General features: G+C 46.7%; 2 protein-coding genes across 2 annotated transcripts; one reads left to right on the top strand and one right to left on the bottom strand.

Moving 5' to 3' along the window:
* Positions 1-1,723: 1,723 nt before the first annotated feature.
* On the bottom strand, positions 1,724-4,864 carry sowahaa (sosondowah ankyrin repeat domain family member Aa). Its single transcript, XM_076022031.1, has 2 exons — positions 4,464-4,864; positions 1,724-3,700 (listed from the first exon to the last, which is right to left on the bottom strand). Exons 1-2 carry the CDS (start codon positions 4,747-4,749, stop codon positions 2,673-2,675), a joined length of 1,314 nt encoding a protein of 437 aa, XP_075878146.1. The 5' UTR covers positions 4,750-4,864; the 3' UTR covers positions 1,724-2,672.
* Positions 4,865-6,097: 1,233 nt separating this feature from the next.
* On the top strand, positions 6,098-23,919 carry septin8a (septin 8a). The gene is made up of 10 exons (XM_076019669.1): positions 6,098-6,328; positions 12,078-12,192; positions 12,269-12,464; positions 14,679-14,865; positions 16,933-17,094; positions 17,205-17,301; positions 20,213-20,381; positions 20,502-20,634; positions 20,791-20,960; positions 22,484-23,919. The coding sequence occupies exons 1-10, from the start codon at positions 6,299-6,301 to the stop codon at positions 22,485-22,487; spliced, it is 1,263 nt and encodes a 420-aa protein (XP_075875784.1). The 5' UTR covers positions 6,098-6,298; the 3' UTR covers positions 22,488-23,919.
* Positions 23,920-23,937: the final 18 nt, after the last annotated feature.

The following is a 23,937-nucleotide window of genomic DNA, read 5'->3' as shown; positions in this document are numbered from 1 at the left end:
AGTTTGGTGGAATGAACCTTTAAAAAGTATCTGCTGTGGTATTAAAGGAGATTATTTTCAGGTCCCTGTACTTTACTGGAGCATTTCCTCTTTATTATTTTGACAACTTTTTACTTTGATTTCCTACATTTATAGGAAGGAAGGAAGCATGCAGGTTATTTTTGTGTTTAAAAGATACAAATTGTCTTCAAACTCATTGACTCATTATTTATTCTAGTTGTTGCTACTTGAAGTGGAGCTATTTCAACATTGTAGTTGATTATAAAACCTGTACTTTCTTACTTTTAAAGGTGTTGAATCAGAACTTTTTTCTTTAATTTTTTCCTTTCACCATTTTTTTTTTTATATACAAGTACCCGCATTTCTGCTTAAGTACAGAATGTGAATACTTTCTCGTCACTGCGTGACTAAGACACGTCCCAGCTGTAGCATAATAATAATAATGATACATTTTATTTGAAGACGCCTTTCTGGCGCATAAATACACATCATAATTAATAATCATAAAAACACACAGGCTGTAAAAAAGGGTTAAAAAATACAAACAAGTAAAATTTGCAAGACAAATAAAATCAGAGAGAAAAGGCAGTCCTGAACAATGACTAGTTTGACGTTTTCATTGTTGTTTTTAATTATGATTATGTTTTTTACAACATGGGCGTTGAAGTTTACTGAGACTGAGGTCAGTGGTTGTTCAGGTCAGGACTCAGGTGGAGCCATTGTCTGATTACTGCCATTACTGCAGCCTCAAAGCCCTCCTGGGCCAGATGACCCTTGTCTTCTCGGTCTCCACCCCCCCCCCCCAACCCCCCCCCCCCCCCCCCCCCCACACACACACACACACACACACACAGGAATGTCAGAACACCTTCAGTCCACTGACAGCAGAGTCATCACATCATCACACACACTCACACTGTGCAATGGATTACAGGGTGGGAACATTCCGCACCTCCCTCTTAATGCTTCCACACTAAAAATAAATAATGGCCTTGAGGTTGAGTGACATTGTTGTAAACCTACTTTTCATTAATGTGTCAAGACTTCACTCAAGTGTGTGTGGGAGGACAACAAAGATTAAAGATTTACTCTCAGTGCCGTCGACAACTGGAGTTGCTGACAATCAAATCCTGGATGGTCACCAATATTATTATTATTTGTATTATTTTTCTTCATTCATTACACATTGCAAAAGAACACGTTGGCTGTCCTGTCTGTGTGTTTGACGTATGTTCGAAACAAAATACAGTTGGATGTCTTGAAGCCAAGCTAAGCTAAGCTAATTGCTTCCTGGCTCTATTTTTAGTATTAGATTTTTTGTGGGATGTGCTACTGTTCCATTTGGGTAGAAGGCGCTCTAAACCCCGGCTGTAGCTCCACCCCCCTCGGAGGATGCTGATTGGTTGGCTAAGTCTCCAACCGGCAGGTTTTCAGGAGGGACTTTGGACTGATCCAGGTCTCAGTCGTGAATTGTGTAAGATCAAAGGGTTATTAGTTCCACTGCAGCAATGTTTCCAATCGCTCAAAAGGCTTTTTGGTTACAGATATTTTCCATGCTCTGCGTTCTTAAGAGAAACACAGCTCCAGTTTCTGTCTCTGCCGCACTGGCTCCTCTTCCAAATCTCTTGACCTTTTCCCTCCTCTTCCTCCTCCTCCTCTTTCTACCCAGCAGAAAAGAACATTTGCCCGGCAAAGCCATGCGGCTTGGAGATAAAACATCGGAATGACGTCAACATTTATGTTGAAATTATTTATTTTCAACCCATTTTTAGTTTATTATCTGGACAAATGTGACAAATATGACATCATTTTGTGAAATAAAAATAATCGGGCAGAAGGTTGCGCTATAACGACCTGAAATCACCAGCTGTTCAGTTGATTGACATCAGTTCCACCTCGGCCTTTGAGTCTCGGTCAAGTCTCCAGGATCCAACTTGGCCGCCCACTCAGTTCAGTGGTGTTGCTCACTCAGCGAAGATGCTAAAAAAGTGTTGCTTCCTCATTATGTGCTTCCTCAGAGCATGTAGCAGCAGCATTACTTCGCATCGTGCCTCTGTAAGTCATTGGATGTATCAGGATGCAATTCTTACCTGAGGATTTTCCGTTTTTTTTTTCCCCCACATATACAGGTATATATATATTTTTTTAGAACGACTGAAAGTCCATGATTGAAAAATCTACAATAGACAGATTTATTATGAATAGCATTTTACGTCATAGGTCGTCTTGTCAGCTGTTTTATAGGCCTTTATTTTTGTGTTGCAGTCTAATGGGGGAAAATGTTTTTTGGGTAGGTTGCAGTACCTCGAGTGGCCATTGGGGAAAAAAAAAACCTCGCCACGCTGCCATATTGTCAGTTCGGTATCCAGTTCTGACGATAACACCTCCAAAGTCCGAGCCTGGTCTTGAGGACAGAGTGAGGAGACGATGCCTTCAGGGCCCCTCAGACATGTGGGGACACGCTGTCTCATGCATCATCCACCCTGATTCACTCCATGATACCTTCACACATACACAAATGCTGCATCTGTCTCTCACATCCAACACAACAGGTTGGAGCTTTTGATGTCAAATATGATTTTTTTTGTTTTGTTTTGTTTTTAATATTTTTTTCATTTCAAACAAATGAGATTTATTTTTTTGGTGTTAACTTTTTCCTTTTCTCTCCTGCTTTACTGCTCCTCTTCAGCTGAACAGAGAGCTGCGTCCTCGGTTTGGGAGGTGAAGGAAGATAAGGAGATGGTGGGCCTCTGCTTGTGTCTCCTGTGCGCCACCGTGTGGGGCTGGAAGAGGCGGCTGATGGAGTGCAGGCGCCCCCTGCTGGGCTCCAGAGGGAGCAGCTCCTGCTCCTCTCTCTGCTGCTCCTGCTGCGGGATCCTCTCCCGCAGAGGGACCTTAGGCTGACCCAGCATCTCTCTGATTGAGGCTGCTGCCCCGGACCGCAGGTAGTGGTAGGCCCGCCTCCCGCTGTGGTCCCGGGCGCCCACATCGGCGCCGCACTCACCCACCAGTATGGTCACAATGTAGTCTTGGCCATGCAGTGCGGCCACATGCAGCGGCGTGTAGCCCCCGTGCGACCTGGTGTCCACGTCCACGGCCACGCCCCCCCGCTGCGCCATGTCCAGAATGGTGACGAGCATGCGGCTGTCGCCGCTCTTGGCCGCCCAGTGCAATGCCGTGAAGCCCGAGGTGAAGTCCCTCCTGCTGGCCAGCTGACAGTCTTGCATCAGCAGGCCCAGCACGTGGCTCCAGCGGCCCGCCGCGCACTGGACCAGCCACTGGTGCTCCATTGGGTCGAGGGGGACCGCCGACAGCACCCGGTTCTCGCTGGGTTCTGAGATGAGGGCACACTCTGCTGACGGAGGAGGAGGAGGAGGCCTCCTCCTGCTGCTGCTGCTGAACTCGGGGCTTCCAGGAGTGTCGGTGTTGGTGACCCTGCTCCTCGGTCCAGGTGGGCCATCCGGTTCGCTGTGGACGCTGTTGGACTGGCGTGCGTGTGTTCGCACGTCAAAGTTCAACGATCTTCTCGCTATAAATCCCCCGAACGTGCTCCTCCGCAGCGCCTGCTGCACGGGAGAGAGCACCTCCGTGGCACCTCCAGGCTCCTCACCGCAGGGCAGCGCCTCTCCTGGACCAGCTGGTGGCGCTGCTCCTTCTGCACCTTGCCACCCGTTGCTCTGCTGCTGCTGCTGCTGCTCACCTGTTGGCAGAGGTGAGATGTTCACATTCTGCACTTAAGTAAAAGTACAGAATTTGGAACACACACACACACACACACACACACACACACACACACACACACACACATATACATACATACATACATATATACATACACACACAAACATATATAAACATATATATATATATATATACATACATATATATTCAAGTAAATGTAAGAGGTTCTGAAATGTACTTAAGTAAAAATTATATAATTTTTTTGCTATTAATGAAACAATACATTTGTTGATAATGTTGCAAAATGAAAAAAAGTTTTTAACAGTGAGCAGAGTCAGCCGTTATTGGATGTTGAAACTTTTTAATAACAATAACCAATGTTATTTTCTCTATGATTATTTTTTCTCAAAACTGAAAACCTACTTAACTGTGGCCACAAAGCCCAATATAATCTGCTGTCTCTAAAACATCATCCGGTTTTATATTCAACTACACAACAGCAGAGTTCACATAGCTCCTCTTCAAAGAACATCAACTATAAAATCCCCGACCTTACAAGCCCAACTATAATAAATAACTTAAATAATAAATAAATTACTTTGCACCGAATTCGTATCTTTTAAACTTTTTTGAACCCGAAAGCATGTTTTTCCAATGTAAGAAGCACAAAGTACATATATAATTGTAGGGAGTAAAAAGTGAAAAGTCATCAGAAAAAGAAAGTCCAGAAACAAAGTATTTGCAGTTCGTCAGTCCTATGCCTGTCGGTCGGATCCTCTCACCACCACCGCCGCCCTCCTCCACCTCCTTCTCTTCCTCCTCTTCCGCCGTCCTGTCGTCCAGCAGTGGTCGGCTGAGCTTCTTGAGGACGACGTGTCGGACTCCTTCCTGGTCCTTCACGCAGGCCACCTGGTTGACGAGCGCCTTGAAGCGGTCCCTCCTCCGGCGCCTTTCCGCGGGGTCGTCGCTCTCCAGAAGACTCTTGAACTCGGACACAAAGTCCGACTTCTTCATTTTGCCACCGTGCGCGGTGAGCAGATCCACAAGGGTCTCGTGTGTCACGGCCATCGTGGGTTCCGGTCTGATCCGATCCGATCTGTCCTTCGGTCCCCGCCGCACCTTTGTCCCGGTGGGCGGGCCGGATCGGCCTCACCTGGCCGCACAGCGCCCCCCTCCCAGCCGGCCGCTTTCCTGGGAAACTGCACAAGTGGATGGAATTTGAATAATATATGCAGGCGCTGGTGATGGTGGCAACAAGTGAGTGCAAGAAGCGGACCGTGCGGAATGACACTGCAAAACTGCTTATTTGCTACTTTGGTTTTGTTTGAATGGGATTAGATTCAAATCAATAAATAAATACCACTGGGAAGGAAATGCTTGTGAATATTGTTTAATTTAGGAACACAGGCTGGGATCAGAATACATATGCTACGTTTGTTGGACCGTGGAAACTGAAAGGAAAACAACAACGACAAAGTTTCATAATAATAATAATAATAATAATAATAATAATAATAATAATAATAATAATAATAATGTCTTTAACCATGTACCACACCACAACTGATGGCATTAAGGAGATATTTGTAAAACATCCCACAATTTTCCCATTTCCTTCTTTTGCACGATACTGTTGCTGTAATTATGCAAGTTTCACCAATGTGGGATTAATATTGGCTTCTATTCTATATTCATAATTAGACCAAAACATTTAATTATATACATACACAGTTCACAGTGGGCCAAATACTGTTAACAAAAAAAATAAATGCAAATTTCAACAGAGGTTCCAGTGAGGACCATCATCCAGTGACCTGGATTTTTCTTCTTCCTCTTGTTGTTCACAATTCCAAGAGGCCTCTCGTGTTTGTGTCACGACCTCCGGTGTCTCCAGACATTCCTTTGCTTTCGAGCCAATGTCGCCCTGCCGGCTCGTGTCCCGGCTTGCAGCGGGAGCAGCGTGACATTCCTGTCCGGACGGGAGCAGCTGAGCTGCAGCCATGTTGGAACGACTGCTCGGTCTCTGCCTGCCAAAGATGACACGGTGGTGTGACGGTGATTGTGACGGGAGGGTCGAGAGAGTTCCTCGCTCCACGGCCACCACGTCGACGTCGCGGATGAGCTCGATGGGGAATAATAATAATAATAATAATAATGATAATAATAATAATAATAATAATAAACCAACTTAAAAACTATTTTAATGGCCTTCGTTTTTTGTTTTTACCCTTCGCAACGAAGCGCTTTTAAACCGGCGACAGGATTGATTTTGGAGAAAAAAAAAAAAAAACTAACTCAACAGAGTCCACTGACTTTTCAGCCTGCTGGGCGAAGCGGACGGTACGCGACAGGCTACCATCTCGCCCCAGCTAGCTAGCCTCCCTCCGCCCCTCCCCTCCGGCGCTCTTCCCACGTCCTGTATGTGCGCGCGCGCCTCCCTAACCAGCCAGCCAGCCGTCGCTGTCAGCCCGCCGCGGCGTCACTTCCACTCGGCACGGAGACACGACGAGGGCTGCTCCCTCCCTTCCGCCTCGGCTCAGTCTTAGGCAGCAGGCAGAAGGCAGCAGGAAAGCAGCCCCGCACCGACACCGACATTGACACCGCACATTCCGCCACCATGGCTGCCACGGACGTCGACGTGTTTTCAGTAAGTAACTGGCCGCGGCGCTCCCTCCTTCTCTCGCTCCCTCGCTCCCTCCCCACCCCTGGCATTTATATTTTTCTCTCCGCCCATCAGGAGATTTCATTCGGGGAGTTGGTGTGCCGAGCCGAGTGTTCTGTTTAGCCCGTTTTCAAGCGACGACTCCCCCGCTGTTCTCAGCCTGTTCTCCTTCAGTCAGTATGTTCATGCGTGCATGTACACACACGCGCGCGCGCGCGTGTGTGATGGGGCTCAGTCGACATAGTGGAAGCGGTTCATCATGATGGTCGCACTGGTTTTTCCTCCAGTGTGGTGTGGGAGGTTGTCGCAAGTGCGTGCGCGTGTGTGTTTGCGCTCGCGCGTAAGTGTGTATGTGTGCGCGTGTTGTAGAGTCGTGACTCACTCTTGGGCCGGCCACCCAGCTGCTCCATGTCCTGTCAATGTGAATAAATACGTATAAATAAATAGATTGATGGATGGATGGATGTGTTCTGTTGCACATATACAAAATGTTGAGTGAAGTCGGTGTGTTTTTCTAGAGGAAGAAGAGACACCTCTTGCTGCCTGCTCTTTGTGTGTGTGTGTGTGTGTGTGTGTGTGTGTGTGTGTGTGTGTGTGTGTGTGTGTGTGTGTGTGTGTGTGTGTGAGAGACAGAGAGAGAGAGAGAGAGAGACCCGTAGCAGCTGAAGGAGGAGAAGATGAAGACTGACCATGGGCTCCTGCAGGAGCCACAGTAGTCCGAAAAAATGCGTTGACATGTGGTTTCACTTTGACTTCCTGTTCAGGGGAGTTTGACAGGAAACATGCTGGCTGCAGAGGGTCAGACACGCACGCACGCACGCACGCGCGGTGTGTGTGTGTTGAGCTCCATGGCCTCCTGTCAGTCATTCATGGAAGCCTGACGGTGCATCAGCACCCATGATGCAAATGCAGCCTTCAGGAAAATACCAAGTACAATAGAGACCATCATCGCTGAGGAATTCACACGTGTGTGTGTGTGTGTGTGTGTGTGTGTGTGTGTGTGTGTGTGTGTGTGTGTGTGTTTGTTTTTTGACTGTCTCAGCAAATGTTGTGGTTGTGCACTGAATTGGTGGGGGTGGAGGTCAGAGTGAGCTGCTGAACTTTTTTTTTTGCAGATGTCTGCTAAGCTCCTACCAAGTGGTGCGGCAGCAGCAGCAGCAGCAGCAGCAGCCCCGGAGCTGCAGCAGGGATCAGGAGATTTAGGACGATGGTTTTCTGGTGCAGCAGCTCTCAGACAAGTCGCTGTCTTGCAAGGACAGTAGTGGTGGTGGTGGTGGTGACGACGGTGGTGGTGAACGCTCAACTTGATGCGGACTTCCCTCACAGTCTGGAGCTCTTTGAGGGATCCAGTCTGGAGCTCAATGTCAGTCTGCGTGTTTTTGGGCCAGTTTCTAAAGACTTAATTTAACAAAAACAAGTGAGGGAGATTTATATATTTATGAATACAACATAAAAAGTGGAGAGAGAGAGAGAGAGAGAGAGAAAGGAAGATGAAGAAGAAGGTCTTAATTTATATGTAGTAATTTATTTTACTTTATCGTTTATTTATTTATTTATATAAATGTGTATCATTTTTAATTCATTTATTTTTAAGTTATTTATTGTGGGAAAATCTGCATCGTTATAGCAGGACGTACAGTGCAAGGAGAAGAATTAAAAAGAACTAAAATATATATACACAAATGATTTACATATCTAAAACAGTGCTAAAAATAAGTGTTTGGGAATAAGTTAGATCAGTTAAGATAGTGTGTGTGTGTGTGTGTGTGTGTGTGTGTGTGTGTGTGTGTGTGCGTGCGTGCCTGTGTGTGTGTGTGTGTGTGAGAGAGAGATAAAGAGAGAGAGCGTGCATGTGGCTGTTTGGTTGTGTGTGTATATTTCTATAATGGGAGTCGGATTGAGGGATCACTTTTTGTTGAATTTTTCTTGATACAATTTGATTTGATGGGATGATCAACGAATCCATCAGACAGCGGCAGCGGCAGCTGGATTATTTTGGTCAAGCAGTAGCCAGGAATTGAATTGATCGCCTGGTGACTGATCGGATCAATCCACGTCTCTGGAATAATAACACAATACAGGAAATTATGTTACTATTGTTGCTCTCGACACTTTGCTCAGCTGAGTGACTCCCTGCTGAACAAAGCCTTGCCTCGCTGCGTGTGGGCGCGTGCGTGCGTGCGAGCGTGCGTGCGTGCGTGTGTGTGTGTGTGTGTGTGTGTGTGTGTGTGTGTGTGTGTGTGTGTGTGTGTGTGTGTGTGAAGGGCACGCTGTTAATTAGGTGCGGGCCGTCGATGAGGATGTGTGCTCGGTTGCACCCTCCCATCCTCCCCCCCCACGTCGATGGGAATGCGTCCCCCTGGCCCCCCCTCCTCCCACCCATGGCGACCCCGCCCTCTCCACCTCAGACCCCTTTTGTAGGCCAATGAGCTACCAATCGATGCTGCAAACCAAGTGAATGGGTGGAACCTATACATCTGTGTGCGGTATGTGTGTGTGTGTGTGTGTGTGTGTGTGTGTGTGTGTGTGTGTGTGTGTGTGTGTGTGTGTGTGTGTGTGTGTGTGTGTAAAGTGTGATGTCCTTCATGTAAACAGTTATGTAATGAAAATGGCCCAGCGACATATTAGCTCGTGCATGCGGCTCAGTGACCCTGAACTGGGCATGTGTCTGTTTTTGCATCTCCAGCGATGCTTGCACAGCATTGCTTGCTTGCACGAGATGGGATGAGATGAAGCTCCGCCTCCTCCAGGCGCTGGGAGTTGGGTTCGAGTCACGGAAACGCTGCTCAGTTTTGTTGCTGTGACTCCAAGAAGGAAACTCTGCAGACCTTATGATTTTATTACCGGTTTCACTTTGCATGTGGAGTCACTTTGGACATAAAACAATCAATAAAATGCTCCAATTTTAATTTCATTTTTTCCCCCTCTAAGCCATTGCCGACGGCCCCTACCGGTCAGCTGTGCAGGTGCATGCTGGGCGAAGAGCCACTTGTCTTGTCGGTTGTATTTAGAACATCACAGCCCCCGGGGTGGGGGGCGGGTGGGGTGTGTCCAGTCCAATGATGCCACTGACCAATGACAGAGCAGCGCCAGCTGCCCCCTCCCCTCCCCAACCCCCAATCGGTCAATATCTGTCTACAGAATGGGTGGAAATTCCTGAAATTACTGTGACTTTCTCTCACTGTCCTGAGGGGTTTTGGCACTCAAACTGGAGCAGATGGTTAAACTGAGTCCCAGTCCACTGAACACCTCTTAAAACAAACAAAAAAAACCATTTTCAGCAGAAAGAGGGGAAAAAAGAGAAGGAAAAAACGGTGCTGGTCGTGGAGTTTGTGGCTCATTTCACCACCAGGAGCCCCCAGGGGTGCCTCCTGCTGGTGGTTGACCGGCGGTCTTTCACCAGCGGGGTCCTGAGGGGTCGTGACCTCTCTTGTCCGCTGCCCACCCTCAGAAGGCGTGAGTTCCAAACTATGAGGAATTTGTTGCACCGAAACAATCGAATCCTGTTTCGGTTCCAAATTGCGATATTTATCCAAGGGAGTCTGCCTCGGTCTCTGACAGCCAGTGATCATTCGACATGAAGATGTAAAGTGGCTGCTGATTGGCTTCCACATGATGGAGGTGGGAACTGAAGACAAACTGTTGTTGATGTCTGAGTCATGCTAAAGATGCTAAAGTGGCTCCACTTCATGAAGTAGGATCAGGATAAACAGTGGATTCAGGGGAAAATCCTCATTTGAATCAGAAGGAAAAATATCAACTAATGTCTTTGTGTTGTATGATGGCAACAATGTGATTTTGTAAAACTTCCAGTATTGATAAAAGTTTTGTTCAGGAAGCGGTGACGAGACCAAGGTACTGGAACGATCAAAACATTCTGAATGTAACGCAGCCCTGCTTCCATCAATAATCTTCATTGTCTGTTTTGTGATGCTGCATCATCAATCAATCAATCAGCCAACTCATTCTGATTTATGGGTCCGACCGGTCCAGAGTTTTGACCGCTGGCTCGGGGGGGGGGGGTCAGAGGTCATGGATCACAGTCCAGCTTTCTAAAGAGTGTTGGTTTCGGTCGAACACTCAATCATAGGAGGTCATTAGATACGACTCTTTACACTAAGGTAGTAGTAGCTAGTGAGAATGGTGTTGGAGAGCCGTTTTTTTTCATTGATATTCATCCAACCGCACTTCTTGAAGTTCCCCCGCAATTTTTGCAAATTCCTGCAATTTCATCGCATAAAATTGCAGAAATATCCCGCACATTTTTATTGCATTTCTTTTTAGAAAACGTACCGCAGAATCAAGTATTTTTGCCCGCAACGAACACAAAAGATCCCCGCATTTTTCTGGAAGGACCGGTTAATCCGACTATGATCGGAGTCTGAGAACTCCGACTGGAATTCAAATTTCTCTGCCATGTATACACATTGTATACAACTGGACAATGTGTGTGCGCATGTGTGTGTGTGCGTGCGCATGCGCCACACCCCTGCGTTGACAGACACGAGCTCCTTCGATGAGCGGCGCTGCTACGAGTTTGTGTGTAACTGAGGACACAAACGAGAACCTTTGTACTCAACTTGTGTCCTCCGCAAAAAAAAGTTTGTCACGACACGGCGATCTGTACAACTCGCCCGTCCGTACAGAGCAATGGCGAACAATGCGGCTGCTTTAGTTACTTCCTGGAGGCTGGAAATACTTTCACAAGTCCACAAAGTTTCTCCTTCAGTACCGTTGTGTCTTCTAAGTCTGTTGATCAACACGACAGGAGGAGTCGGTAGATACGTTGCATTGCCTTTACTGAAGCTCCACACGCTACGGTTGCAAACCCTCTCTCTCCCACAGTCTGTTTTCCCAACCCGTAAGCACCGTCAGTCGCTCCTGTTGTTTTGTTGTTGTGCGACGACAGAGGTTCACTGGAAGGTGACGCGTTTTCTCAGCGGCGTGTATACGGGGACGAGGAGAGAAGTCCGATTTGACGAGAAAAACGAATTATGAGCTTCGCTCCATTAAGCTCTGCATGTGAACGTAGTCACTGCGTATTTAACACAAGCACTGCAGAGGAAGACTGACACCTGCGGGTTTCTCCTTCTCCTTCTCCTTCTCCTCCTCTCCCATGGCAGGACTTTTATTTGTCTGACAGGTTTTTTTTTTAAAGAGATTTTTTTCTGGAGGTCCACCACATGGGCTCTGAGTCTGATGGATGCAGCAGAGCTCAGAACAGATCACATGATGTGGTAGTCCTGCTTCTGCTCCCTCCTGTAGTCACACATACACACACACACACACACACACACACACGCTCTGGCTGTGTTTGGTGACATCAGCCCTGAGGAATGCAGCAGCAGCAGCAGCAGCAGCAGCAGCAGCAGCAACAGACGATGATAATCTGGCCACCGCTGCTGCTGCTGCTGCTGCTGCTCAGTTCAGGAGCATCGCTAATTGTTTGGCTGCAGGAGCCTCCGGCCTATTTATAGGAGGGGGGTTTATATTTGCTTGTTGTTTACAGCAGCTGGATGAGGCAGCAACAGCAGCGGCTTCAGCTCCGTGGAAGCTATAGTTCAGCTCAGATGTCAGAAGCTGTTGCACTTCCCAACTGTTTGTTTTACTGAAGAATGTGAAGCCGTTTCCACGTTGGCCTGATGTCTCCTCCATCTGTCTGCTCTTCCTCCTCTTCCTCCTCCTCCTTGCCATCAGCCTTCTAATGTTTTCTTTTTCAACCGTCCTCCTTCAGAACGAGGAGAAGCGCAGCCTGAGTCTTGGTGGCCACGTGGGCTTCGACAGCCTCCCCGACCAGCTGGTCAGCAAGTCGGTCACGCAGGGCTTCTGCTTCAACATCCTGTGTGTAGGTGAGTAGCTGCGGAACGCCCGCTGGCCGCTGTGGGACATTGCACGTGAATGAACCCCCCCTCCGACCTAATGCAGGGGAGACGGGCATCGGCAAGTCCACGCTGATGAACACGCTCTTCAACACCATGTTTGAGAACGAGGAGGCCAGCCACTACCAGAACGGCGTCTACTTGCGGCCGCGGACCTACGACCTGCAGGAGAGCAACGTCCACCTCAAGCTGACCATCGTGGACACCGTGGGCTTTGGAGACCAGATCAACAAGGAGGACAGGTAGCCAGGTCTCAGCTTTTTCACTGGTGGGGCCACAATGGCTTCTACGATTTGCCAGAGGTGCCGAAGCAGGAGCAGATGGATGCAGTGTTTTGGCGACCCACCTCATAGGAGGAGAAAATGTATATCATGGGAGAAGTAGAAAACGTGTGCTTTAATGTCAACTGTTAGTGAATAATTTTGCTTTTCATTTAGCTCTTCATTGAAATGACTCTTAAAACACTGCAGAAAAATCGGTGACATAAGTTTTTACTAACTTACTTACTAGGTTCGGCGGGACGGATTAAAAAGCTTAACCTATGGCTCCCGGCCTGTAGTTTGCCCGTGCCTGGGCTAGCCCCAGCTGAGCAGGCTAGTGTGATCTAAGCAGGCTAGCCCTAGCTAATCAGGGTAGCCATGCTACGTTGGCTAGCCCTAGCTAATCAGCCTTGTCTTGCTGCACTTTGTTTCGGTGCTCCGTTCAACTGTTGAGTGAAGGATTTCTCACTGGACGATGTTTAGCAGTTTCTGCCAAGTCCTTACAGCAGCCAGTCACAGAGCTCTGCCTCTGACCAACAAATTTGATTGGTCCTCTGATGGCGACAGGAAGTTGTTTTCAGTCCCGTGTGCTGGCTCAATGGAGGGAGGAGATGAAGCCAGAGGCATCAAGTATTGCCTTCTGTTTTCCGTTCGTTCATCCGCTACTTGAAAACACATGCTGGGGTGACCCCCCCCCCTCCTCCAATCTGACTCTGGAACGTTTTCCAGCGAGAATCCTAGTCCTGCGTCCTGCCTTAATTAGGTCATTGTGGCCAGAGTTCCCCAACAAATCAAGGAAGGAAGACACTGAGGTGCAAATGCTGCACATTTTTGTGTGTTTTTGTGGCTGCGGGAGCGACGAGGTGGGACGAAGCTGAAATATTTCTTTTAACTGGGCTCAGCTGTTCTCACGCCCTCTGACAGCCAGCCACTTACTGTACAACACTGAGAGAAACTGACCAGGCCCCTAGAGGTCAGAGTGGACGCATTTCACAGAGAAGCTGGAACTGGTGGGGCGTTCATGGACAGCAGTGGTGGCCAAAGTACTGCAGTACATCCTGCACTTCAGTAACTGTACTGATAAAAAAACAAAAACAAAAAAACAATATAAGTTAAAGAACTTATTCAGCTCCTTTATACTATTACATTTATTCTATCTATCTATCTATAATAATAATAATAATAATAGTGATAATAATAATAATAATAATAATGATGATGATGATGATGATGATGATGATAATAATAATAATAATAATGCATTTTATTTGTATAGTGCTTTTCAGAGAACTCAAAGACATTTTACAGGGCAGTTAACAAAGTAAAATCAGAGCATACAAAACTATAAGTTAATCATAAATTCCGGGTACATAAAAATGACAAGAAAACAAACGGATCAAGAAGAAATAAAAGACAGAGGAATGTATATCATCGCAGGACAGGCAATACAAAACAGTGAGGCAGGTGTGAAAGCAGTTCTGAAGAGGTGGGTTTTGAGAAGTGATCTGAAAGTGGGTAAATCAGAGCAGTCACCAATGTGTTTGGGCAGGGAGTTCCAGAGGGTGGGGGCAGCTATGGAGAAGGCTCTGTCGCCCCAGGTGCGGTGCTTGGTTCTGGTTGGTGGAGAGAGGAAGTTAGCGTCAGCAGGGTGCAGGGTGGGAAGGTAGCAGGGGCCTGGTTGTGGAGGAGGACTGTGAAGTGGATGCGTTGAGGGACTGTTTTATTCTATTCTACTGACATGTACCTAGTACTCGGAACATGTAAATAGTAATTTTGTCATTAATGAACCAATACATTGGTTAACAAAAGTTGTGACAGAATAATGGATTGATAGATAGATTGAAGTCTTTATTCATTCCACATTGGGGAAATTTGCACAATTACAGCAAATGAGCAAAATTATTGTGCAAAAGAAGGACATTTATATTAATTTAAAAGAAATAATGAAATAAAATAAAATATTTACAGAGTAAGAAAGCAAAAGCAAGATAATCTGGACTGAGCTGACCAGAGGTCAGAGGTCAGAGGTCTTGATGGATGGAGGAGCTACCGTCAATATTAGAGTTTGTTTCATTCCACTTTTCCAACTTCAGCTCAACCAGACTGTAATAAAAGCCTTCACAAATAATCGCTCTCTAAACTCCACTTTTATATTCAACTATGTATTTATATGCCCCCCCCCCCCCCTCCGCCCAGTTACAAGCCCATCGTGGACTACATCGACACGCAGTTCGAGAACTACCTGCAGGAGGAGCTGAAGATCAAGCGCTCGCTCTTCAACTACCATGACACCCGGATCCACATCTGCCTCTACTTCATCGCCCCCACCGGACACTCGCTCAAGTCGCTGGACCTCGTCACCATGAAGAAGCTGGACAGCAAGGTAGCACGCAAGAACACACACACACACACACACACACACACACACACACACACACACACACACACAGAGTCATTTTGTCCATGAGAATCTTGTTGCTGCTGAAAGTCGACCCTCTGCTAACGGCTGCAGGTGTGTATTTCACACAGATGTGGAAATCCCTCTGTTCTGTCAGGGATTTTTCTTTTCTTTTTGCCGTTGGGGGAAGGAGGAGGGCGATTTGGATGTCAAGAGTCCCCAGGAAAATAAAAGGCAAAAAGGAAAAGAAAAGAATTTTGCTGTGTTTTTTCCTGCCTGCTTTGAGTTTCAGCGTGTTGTATTTCAGGACTGTGTGTGTGTGTGTGTGTGTGTGTGTGTGTGTGTGTGTGTGTTTATGTGTCATTTATTTCAGTGGTTCTCAGCTGGTGGCGTCTCAACATCATGAAGTTGTCACTCAAATTCATTCCACAAAAATAATTAGATATATAACAAAATGACAAATCAAACGCTAGACCGCTTCCTATGGTGTCTACGGCAGTTAAAACAAGTTCATTGAATTGTGTGTCCTGTGAAATGAATAATGTCTATAAATATATAGACATTATAGGCCTTTATGGTAACTGAACATGAAATTGCGAGCCAATCAAAACAGCTCTGTGAGCCACAGAGTGGGTGGCGCATCAGTCGAGAAACGCTGTTTTATCTGATATGCAATTGCATTGTCAGGGTCGCAGTGGATGCTTGGCTTCAGTGTTATTAGCGTACGTGCTAATCCTCGACAGCCATCCATAGGTGGCTTTTCTAAAAAAAAAAAAACACACATTCAACAACAATACGGGAGCAAATTGATAACGTTTGTGTCGTGGTCAGTTTGTGGAGATGACGGAGAAGCAGCCCAGTGGAGTTGGTTTCTTCTGCTGCTGCTTTCTTTGGTGATGGTGTGATTTTCAATAAGATGCAGTTCAAAGACGGTGCGGCAGATGGTCAGATTGCGATGAGAGTCCAGGACCTGCTGCTCGCTGCTCTTTTCCTCCCTGCCAAGAGTGTCCTGGCGTCCAGAGACGCCTGCTGTTGCTTCTTCAGTGGAGGAAGCTGCGGTTGCGTGAGCTCCTGCTCAGGGACGCGATGGAAGCTCCGCCTCTCGGATGCTCTCTCTCCACCCGTAAAGCCGCTCCTCCACGGGGCTCCGGCTGGTGTTCCCTCAGCGGGACTCGGCTGTGGCTCAGCGAGACCAGGGCTGGGTCGACTTTTTGTGTTCTAAAATTTTGGAATTCATTTGAGGAGCCGGAGCAGACGGATGTTTCTGGTGAGCCACCACATAGGAGGGAAAATAGAAAACGTGCTTTAATGTCAATTGAAAATGAACAAAAGCAAAGTTACAACAAAATCTGAGTCTTTGAAGCGCCACGATATTTAGCTCCTCATTAAAACACTGAACTTGAACACTGACTTACTGACTATTACCCTCATTTCTTCAAGTTCAAAGGGCCGGATTAAAAAGCTTAATGGGCTGCCCGTGGCCCCCGGGCTGTCGTTTGCCCACCCTGGGCTAGACTGCAGCGTCTTCACTTTCCATCCTGCTCAGGTTGTTGACACTGGAAGGAAAACAAAAACAAATAAACAACCTCCTCCTTTTAAAATTGAAGATGACTGAATAAATATTCTTCTTGTTATTATTTCCGGTAGAATTGTTTTCAAAAAGTGGCTCCGTCTCTACTGGAGCCGAACTGATGCTTCTAGTGTGTGTGTGTATGTGTGTGTGTGTGTGTGTCTGCACTGCGCTTGCACTTGCTGGTCTCCATTCCCCCAGACACTCACTGATTCACTCACTGATTCACTTAGTGATTCACTTAGTGATTCACTTAGTGATTCACTAAGACACTCCTTGATTCACACCTCTTCCACCCTCCTCCTCTTCTTCCTTCCTCCCCCTCCTCCACCACCTCTTCCCCCTTCACCCACTCCTCCTCCTCTTCCTCCACCCCCTCTTCCACTTCCTCTTACTCCTCCTCCCCCTCCTCCTCCTCCTTCTGCTCCTCTCCATCCTCCTCTCCCTCTTCCTCCTCCTCCTCCTCCTCCTTCTCCTCTCAGGTCAACATCATCCCCATCATTGCCAAAGCCGACACCATCTCCAAGAGTGAGCTCCACAAGTTCAAGATCAAGATCATGAGTGAGCTGGTGAGCAACGGCGTCCAGATCTATCAGTTCCCCACCGACGACGAGGCCGTCAGCGAGATCAACGCCTCCATGAATGTAAGAGAGAGAAGAAACAACAAACCAGAAGCAAACTGAATGTGTTGCCTCACCCTGATCCTCTGCTTCTCCTCTGCTTCTCCTCTGCTTCTCCTCTTCTCGGTCTGCAGGCGCACCTGCCCTTTGCTGTGGTGGGCAGCGTGGAGGAGGTGAAGGTGGGGAACAAGACGGTGAGGGCCAGGCAGTATCCCTGGGGGGTGGTGCAAGGTGAGGAGTCTTCAGCCTTCTACCACAAGTATCATCAGTCAGTCAGTCAGTCAGTCAGTCATCCACAACTTGAATGTTTAAGCCTTTGAGCTGAAGTTGCATTCCATCCGTCATTCCTTCCTCCATCCCTCCCTTCATTTCTCCCTTCTTTCTTCCCTCCCTTCCTTCCTTCCTCCCTCATCCCTCCCTTCCCTCCATCCTTTCCTCCCTCCCTTCCTCCCTTCATTTCTCCCTTCTTTCTTCCCTCCGTCCCTTCCTTCCTCCATCCCTCCATTAATTTCTCCCTCTGTCCTTTCCTCCCTCCCTTTCCTTCTTCCATCCCTCCCTTCATTTCTCCCTTCTTTCTGCCCTCCTTTCCTTCCTTCCTCCCTCATCCCTCCCTTCCCTCCGTCCTTTCCTCCCTCCCTTCCTCCCTTCATTTCTCCCTTCTTTCTTCCCTCCCTCCCTTCCTCCCTTCCCTCCGTCCTTTCCTCCCTCCCTTCCTCCCTTCATTTCTCCCTTCTTTCTTCCCTCCCTCCCTTCCTTCCTCCCTCCATCCTTTCCTCCCTCCCTTTCGTTCCTCCCTCCCTCCCTCCCTTCATTTCTCCCTTCTTTCTTCCCTCCCTCCCTTAATTTCTCCCTCCGTCCTTTCCTCCCTCCCTTTCGTTCCTCGTTCCTCCCCCACCTCCCCACCGCCCCCTTCAATACTCCCAGTAAACAAGTCTTCAGCTCCATATATAATCCAGTTACACTAATCTAATCTGTTTTGCACCTCAGCTAACTTGAGGTTGATGTGTGCTGCATGTGCAGAAAAAACAAACAACCAAACAAGCCAGCAAGCGAAGAAACAGTCAGACGAACAGGCTGTAAACGACCTTTGAGGCTGTTGTTTTGAGGCCAATCAGTCTGTGGTGGCAGATGTTTCTGCTGCTGGTGGCTGCTGCTGGTGGCGCCCCCTGGTGGCTTGTTTATTTTTACCCTCTACCTGGAAGCAGAGCAGCTGCCTGCATGAGGCATGGAGAGACTGTGACAGTGCAGCCATCATCATCATCATCATCGTCATCATCATCACCCACACACAACCTCACTCTCCCATTTTCTCCTTCCTTCCTTCCTTCCTTCCTTCCTTCGTTCTAATCTCTCCTCCCTCCCTCCCTCACTTCTTATTTCTTCCCTTCTAGTGTTTGTCTTCCTCACTTCCTTCCTTCTTCGCCTCCTTTATTTCTCCCCTCCTTCATTCTTCCCTTCATTCCATCCTTCCCTCTGGCCTTCCTTCATTCCTCCCTCTCTCACTCCCTTCCTCCCTTCCTCCCTCAGTTTCCTGCTCTCTTCCTTATCCCCATTTCCCCCCCGACATTCTCCAACCCTCGGAGGGACTCTCTCTCTCTCTCTCTCTCTCTCTCTCTCTCTGGTTATTTTTAAAGGCTGATTGTCTCCTGGGGTTGGATTCCTCCACCAGTGGCTGTAAATCTCCAGAGACGGCGTGTTTTTTCTTTCTCTCTCTTGGTTCTGCTGTTGTTCTGTTGTTCTGTTCTGTTGTTCTGCTGTCAGCTGGAGCAGTGTCTCTTCACTACAGTCAGCATTTAAACAGTGTTGAACAGCTGTGCCCACTGGTGGCGCAGCTCAGTCAGTGTCATGTTGATGAAGACTGAATGAGAAACATGGTGCTGAGACAGATATCAGAGATCAATATCAAGATCCTCCTCCTCCTCCTCGTCCTCCTCCAGTCCTCCTCCTCCTCTTCCTCCAGTCCTCCTCCTCCTCGTCCTCCTCCAGTCCTCCTCCTCCTCTTCCTCCAGTCCACCTCCTCCTCCTCCTCCTCCTCCTGTCCTCCAGTCCTCCTCCTCTCGCTGGCTGCCAGGGTTTTAGTTTTTATTAAACCCCAGAAGGGAAACTTGAGGCTGGGAAATAACTTGGACTTTAGTCAAGAGTTGTCCAGTCTCCCAGTGGAAGGAAAGAAAGAAAACGCTTCCGCCAAAAGGAAGAGTGACAAATTCCAAGAATTCATTTCTTAGTCTGATGGAGTATTGATCTTCACATTTCAGCCCCGTTGACTTCTGTCAGTCACTTTTAAAGTGATCTAATGATGTTCTTGATGGTTCTTGGTTTGTTATATTGTGCAAACAAACATGAATAAATAAATGAATCTCATGCCGACGTTCACTTTTTACCAGTCGGGGACCAGAGTGCAGAGACCCGGCCGCCAGTCCTTCCTTTTTTCCCTCCTCCTTTTTGTGTACAACTTCTCATTCCTGGCACAATCTGCTTTTGAAAGAGAGAGGGAGGAGGAGGAGGAGCAGGAGAAGAGGAAGGGAGAGGTTGAGGAGGAGGAGAAGAGGAGGGGAAGAAGAAGGGGCAGAGGAGGAGAAGCGAGGGAGGAAGAGGAGGGGAGGAAGAGAAGAGGAGGAGGAAGGAAGAGGTTGAGGAGGAGGAGGAAGAGGAGGAGGAGAAGCGAGGGAGGAAGAGGGGGGGGGGGTTGACAGATAGGCCAGTAGAATTAAACTGGAGGGATAGAACGAGTCGCCTGATGCCAACCAGTATTTCATCTGCTGAATTGCTGCTCATTGTATAGGAGTTGGTCTCAACTGGTGGTGGTGGTAGTGCTGCTGCTGCTGCTGCTGCTAGTCGTAAAACCTTCAAAATGAAAGTGTTTCAAACCCAAATCAAAAGAAACAAACAAATTAAGACTTTCAAAATAGTACGAAAAACCTCAAAGAATGTGGAAATACTCTGGGGAAAAAATGCAATATACAATGTAACTGTTACAGATGAATTTCACACAAACTTTATTTCAAAGAACAGAAAACAATGAAGATATGTCATTTTTAAATCTTTTTTTGTTATATCAAAATATTTAGCGCAACTAGAGTTTTTCTGATAGTTTCCAGTGAAACGTCACAACAACCTGATGTGTGTGTGTGTCTCCCCCCAGTGGAAAACGAGAGCCACTGCGACTTCGTGAAGCTGCGTGAGATGCTGATCAGGGTGAACATGGAGGACCTGAGGGAGCAGACGCACGCTCGCCACTACGAGCTGTACCGCCGCTGCAAGCTGGAGGAGATGGGCTTCAAGGACACGGACCCTGACAGCCAGCCATTCAGGTGCACACACACACACACACACACACACACACACACACACACACACACACACACACACACACACACACACACACACACCCAGTGCCAGCGGCCCCATCCTGACTGCTGATTCTCCTCCAGCCTCCAGGAGACGTACGAGGCCAAGAGGAAGGAGTTCCTTGGGGACCTGCAGCGAAAGGAGGAGGAGATGCGACAGATGTTTGTCAACAAAGTGAAAGAGACGGAGGCGGAGCTGAAGGAGAAGGAGCGAGAGGTGAGTGTGGAGCTGGAGCTGCTCCTGCAGGTCCAGGGATCAGCTGCAGTCACTGACGGCATCCCTTGCTGCCTCTTCTGCTTCTTTTTTTCTTCTTCTTCTCCTCCTGCTCTTCCTCCTCCTTCTCTTCTTCCTCTTCTCCTTCGCCTCTCGCAGCTCCACGACAAGTTTGAGCAGCTGAAGCGGATGCACCAGGAGGAGAAGAGGAAGGTGGAAGAGAAGCGGCGGGACCTGGAGGAGGAGATGAACACCTTCAACCGGAAGAAGGTGGCGGCTGAGACGCTCTCCCTCTCTCAGCCGCTCAAGAAGGACAAGGACAAGAAGAAGTAAGTGGCACCTCAGGTTCTCCGGGTTCACACATCCTCTCCTCCCACTCGTTCCTCCGCTCCTCTTAGTTGAGGGAGGAGCCTCAGGTCTCACAGGTGCAGATACTCCTCAAGTGCCTTTTAAAAATTAATAATAATAATTAAAAAAAAACGGAATAAGAAACTATTTTTTGATGAATAGCTCGTTTAAAATCTGATTTCTTTCCTTTTCCTTTAAAAAAAAGGGGAAAAAGTCAGATTAAGTAACTACTTTTTAATTTAAAACAGAAAATAGGATTATTTTTTATAAAAAAGGAAAAAAAAAACAGATGAATGAATTAGTATTACCTGGGGACCTCTGGGAATTTGTAAATGACCCCCACCACCACGTCTGTGTTTCTGTCAGTACATTGGCACGGGATAAGTGAAGTCTGTATTTTACTCTATTTTACTGATATTAAGACCTGAATATGACATCAAAGCCGTGCACATCACGTCCGCTTTTGTCACATGTGCAAAGCAAAGCTCAACGGCGGCTACAACAGTACGTGTTTGGTCACATTACAGGTTAGTGGTCATGGCAACTGTATATCAGCAACGTGACTTCTGTACAGTTGTTGTTGGGATAACGGGCCGTCGTAAGCCATTTTACAGATAAAACGTGTTTCTTACAGCAGGCTGCCATGCCATGTAATCCATTTTAGCATCTTCCAAAATTTGGCTCTGTTGATGGAACGCAGCTCGCTCTTTCTTGGAATGGGTTTCCAGTACTGATGCGAGACTGTGTTTGTGCCTAAAACGCTGTCAGAGCTGCCACTAATAATTTCCCAGCAGCCTCCATTTTTCAACTGAAAAGAAGTTGAAAAGGCGCGCAATAAAAATAAAAAATGCACCCCAATCACTGAGATGCGGATTCACACGGGACTGGTATTATCACAGGACGTCTGTGTTTGGTGAAATATGTTAGGTAATTTGCGGTGGAGTTTTTACTTGACAAATTACAGACATGACGCAGTCGCACGGCATCAAGATCACCGATGTCCTCCGTGATTATTACAAATTACCAGAGGTCCCCAGGTGATACTAATCCCGTGCAAATAAGGCTTAAGAAACTAGTTTTTAATAATTAAAAACTACTTCCTGACCCGACAGGAAGTGCACTCTTGGCTCCTCCTCCGTCTGAGGAGATGTTGGATGTTGGAGTGTGGTGGTGGTTTTGTAGGATGTGAGTCAAGAGATTCATCACCTGGATGAACTAATTTACGACTCAGCGGGTCATTCATCCTGAATCTCCGGCTCCCCGCAGCTCAGAGCTGGTGTGAGGGCTCCCCCTGGTGGCGGCCGGCTGACCTTGCAGGCCTTCCATTTTGTGCCTGCAAGCCGACTGGCTTTTAAATTACCTTCGAACTCTTTGACGCCAAGTGCCGACTTGTCGGAGATTTGTTGTTTCTTGTCATTCATTTATTCATTCATTCATTGATTTATTCATTCAGTCATTCATGTAGTTTTTTCTTTATTGTTTGTCATTTTCTATTGTTTTTCAGTTAATTTATGGCGCCCGCAGTAGCCTCTCCCACACACGACCATGGAGCAGTTTGTGTCCACCTCATCCTACTCCTCCCCTCCTCCTTTTTCTCCTGCTTCTCCACTTCCTCTTTCTCCTCCTCCTCTTTCTCCTGCTTCTCCACTTCCTCTTTCTCCTCCTCCTCCACCTCCTCTTTCTCCTGCTCCTCCTCCTCTTCTTTCTTCTCCACCACCTCCTACTCTTCCTCCTCCTCCGTCATCACCACTGTAACACACCGGCCGCACCTCTCTACCCAGTTTGTACGTCTCCTTCTGCCTTCGTTCTGTTTTTCCACATTCCGTCTCCACATTGAGCACACGGACCAAAGACACTGAGGAGGAGGAGCATGATGATAATGAAGCTACGGTGAGACGTAATGAGTTGCTAGTAGACGTGGCCGACCAGCGGTGGCTGACTCAGTCATTCAGGACCCCCCACCCCCCATTTTTCATGTCAGTTTTTTTTTGGATATATATGTGTATATATATATATGCATACATATATATGTGTGTGTGTGTACATATATATATGTATATATATGTATGTATATATATATGTATGTATATGTATATATATATATGTATATGTATGTATATATGTATGTATATATGTATGTATATATATATATATATATATATATATATATATATATATATATATATATATATATGTATATATATATATATATATATGTATATATATATATATATATATGTATATATATATATATATATGTATATATATATATATATATATATATATATATATATATATATGTATATATATATATATATATGTATGTGTATGTGTGTGTGTGTATGCATTTTTTATTTTCTGATTTCAGTCATTTTGTATTTTATTTCTGTCTTTGATATCAACTGTCCAAACACAGACAGGAGGTGAAAACTGGTACTACACTCAGAACTCGGGAAATAAATCGGTCACATGGAGCATTTTTCTTTTTCTTTCTTTCTTTTTTTTTTTTTTTAAATCTCCGTCTCTTTGACACAGCGTCCAGGTGCTCCACCTGGATTTGTTTGTCATGATAACGTTACTTTAGGAAAAACCTCCCCTCTTTATGAAAACTGGTGGTGCTGTTTCCTAACTCCAGAAAATAATGTGTGAATATTTTTCTTACCTGGTGTTAACTATGCAAAGGACGAATAAATAAATTAATACATAGATAGATACATAAAAAAAAAATAAATGTACTATTTTTTCCAGTATGCTATGATGATTTCAGAAGCTCATGATGTTGATAAAGGTGAAAGAAAAGGTGAGAGGAGCCAGTAAACACGTGTTTGTTAAGAAATAAATGGAACAACCCCCCCCTTCAGCTTCCTGCCTCCGTCTCTTGCCCTCATTTGTCGAACCATATTCAGAGTGTCAGATTTTAATAAATATAATATACATAAAGTGTGTGTGTGCGTGTGC

This window comes from Nelusetta ayraudi, unplaced genomic scaffold (assembly GCF_046127955.1).
Source record: "Nelusetta ayraudi isolate G7.1 ecotype Tasmania unplaced genomic scaffold, CSIRO-AGI_Nayr_v1 ptg000011l, whole genome shotgun sequence".
NCBI lineage: Eukaryota > Metazoa > Chordata > Actinopteri > Tetraodontiformes > Monacanthidae > Nelusetta > Nelusetta ayraudi.
Note: the sequence above shows the minus strand (reverse complement) of the source record. Positions and strands in the feature narration are given on the sequence as shown.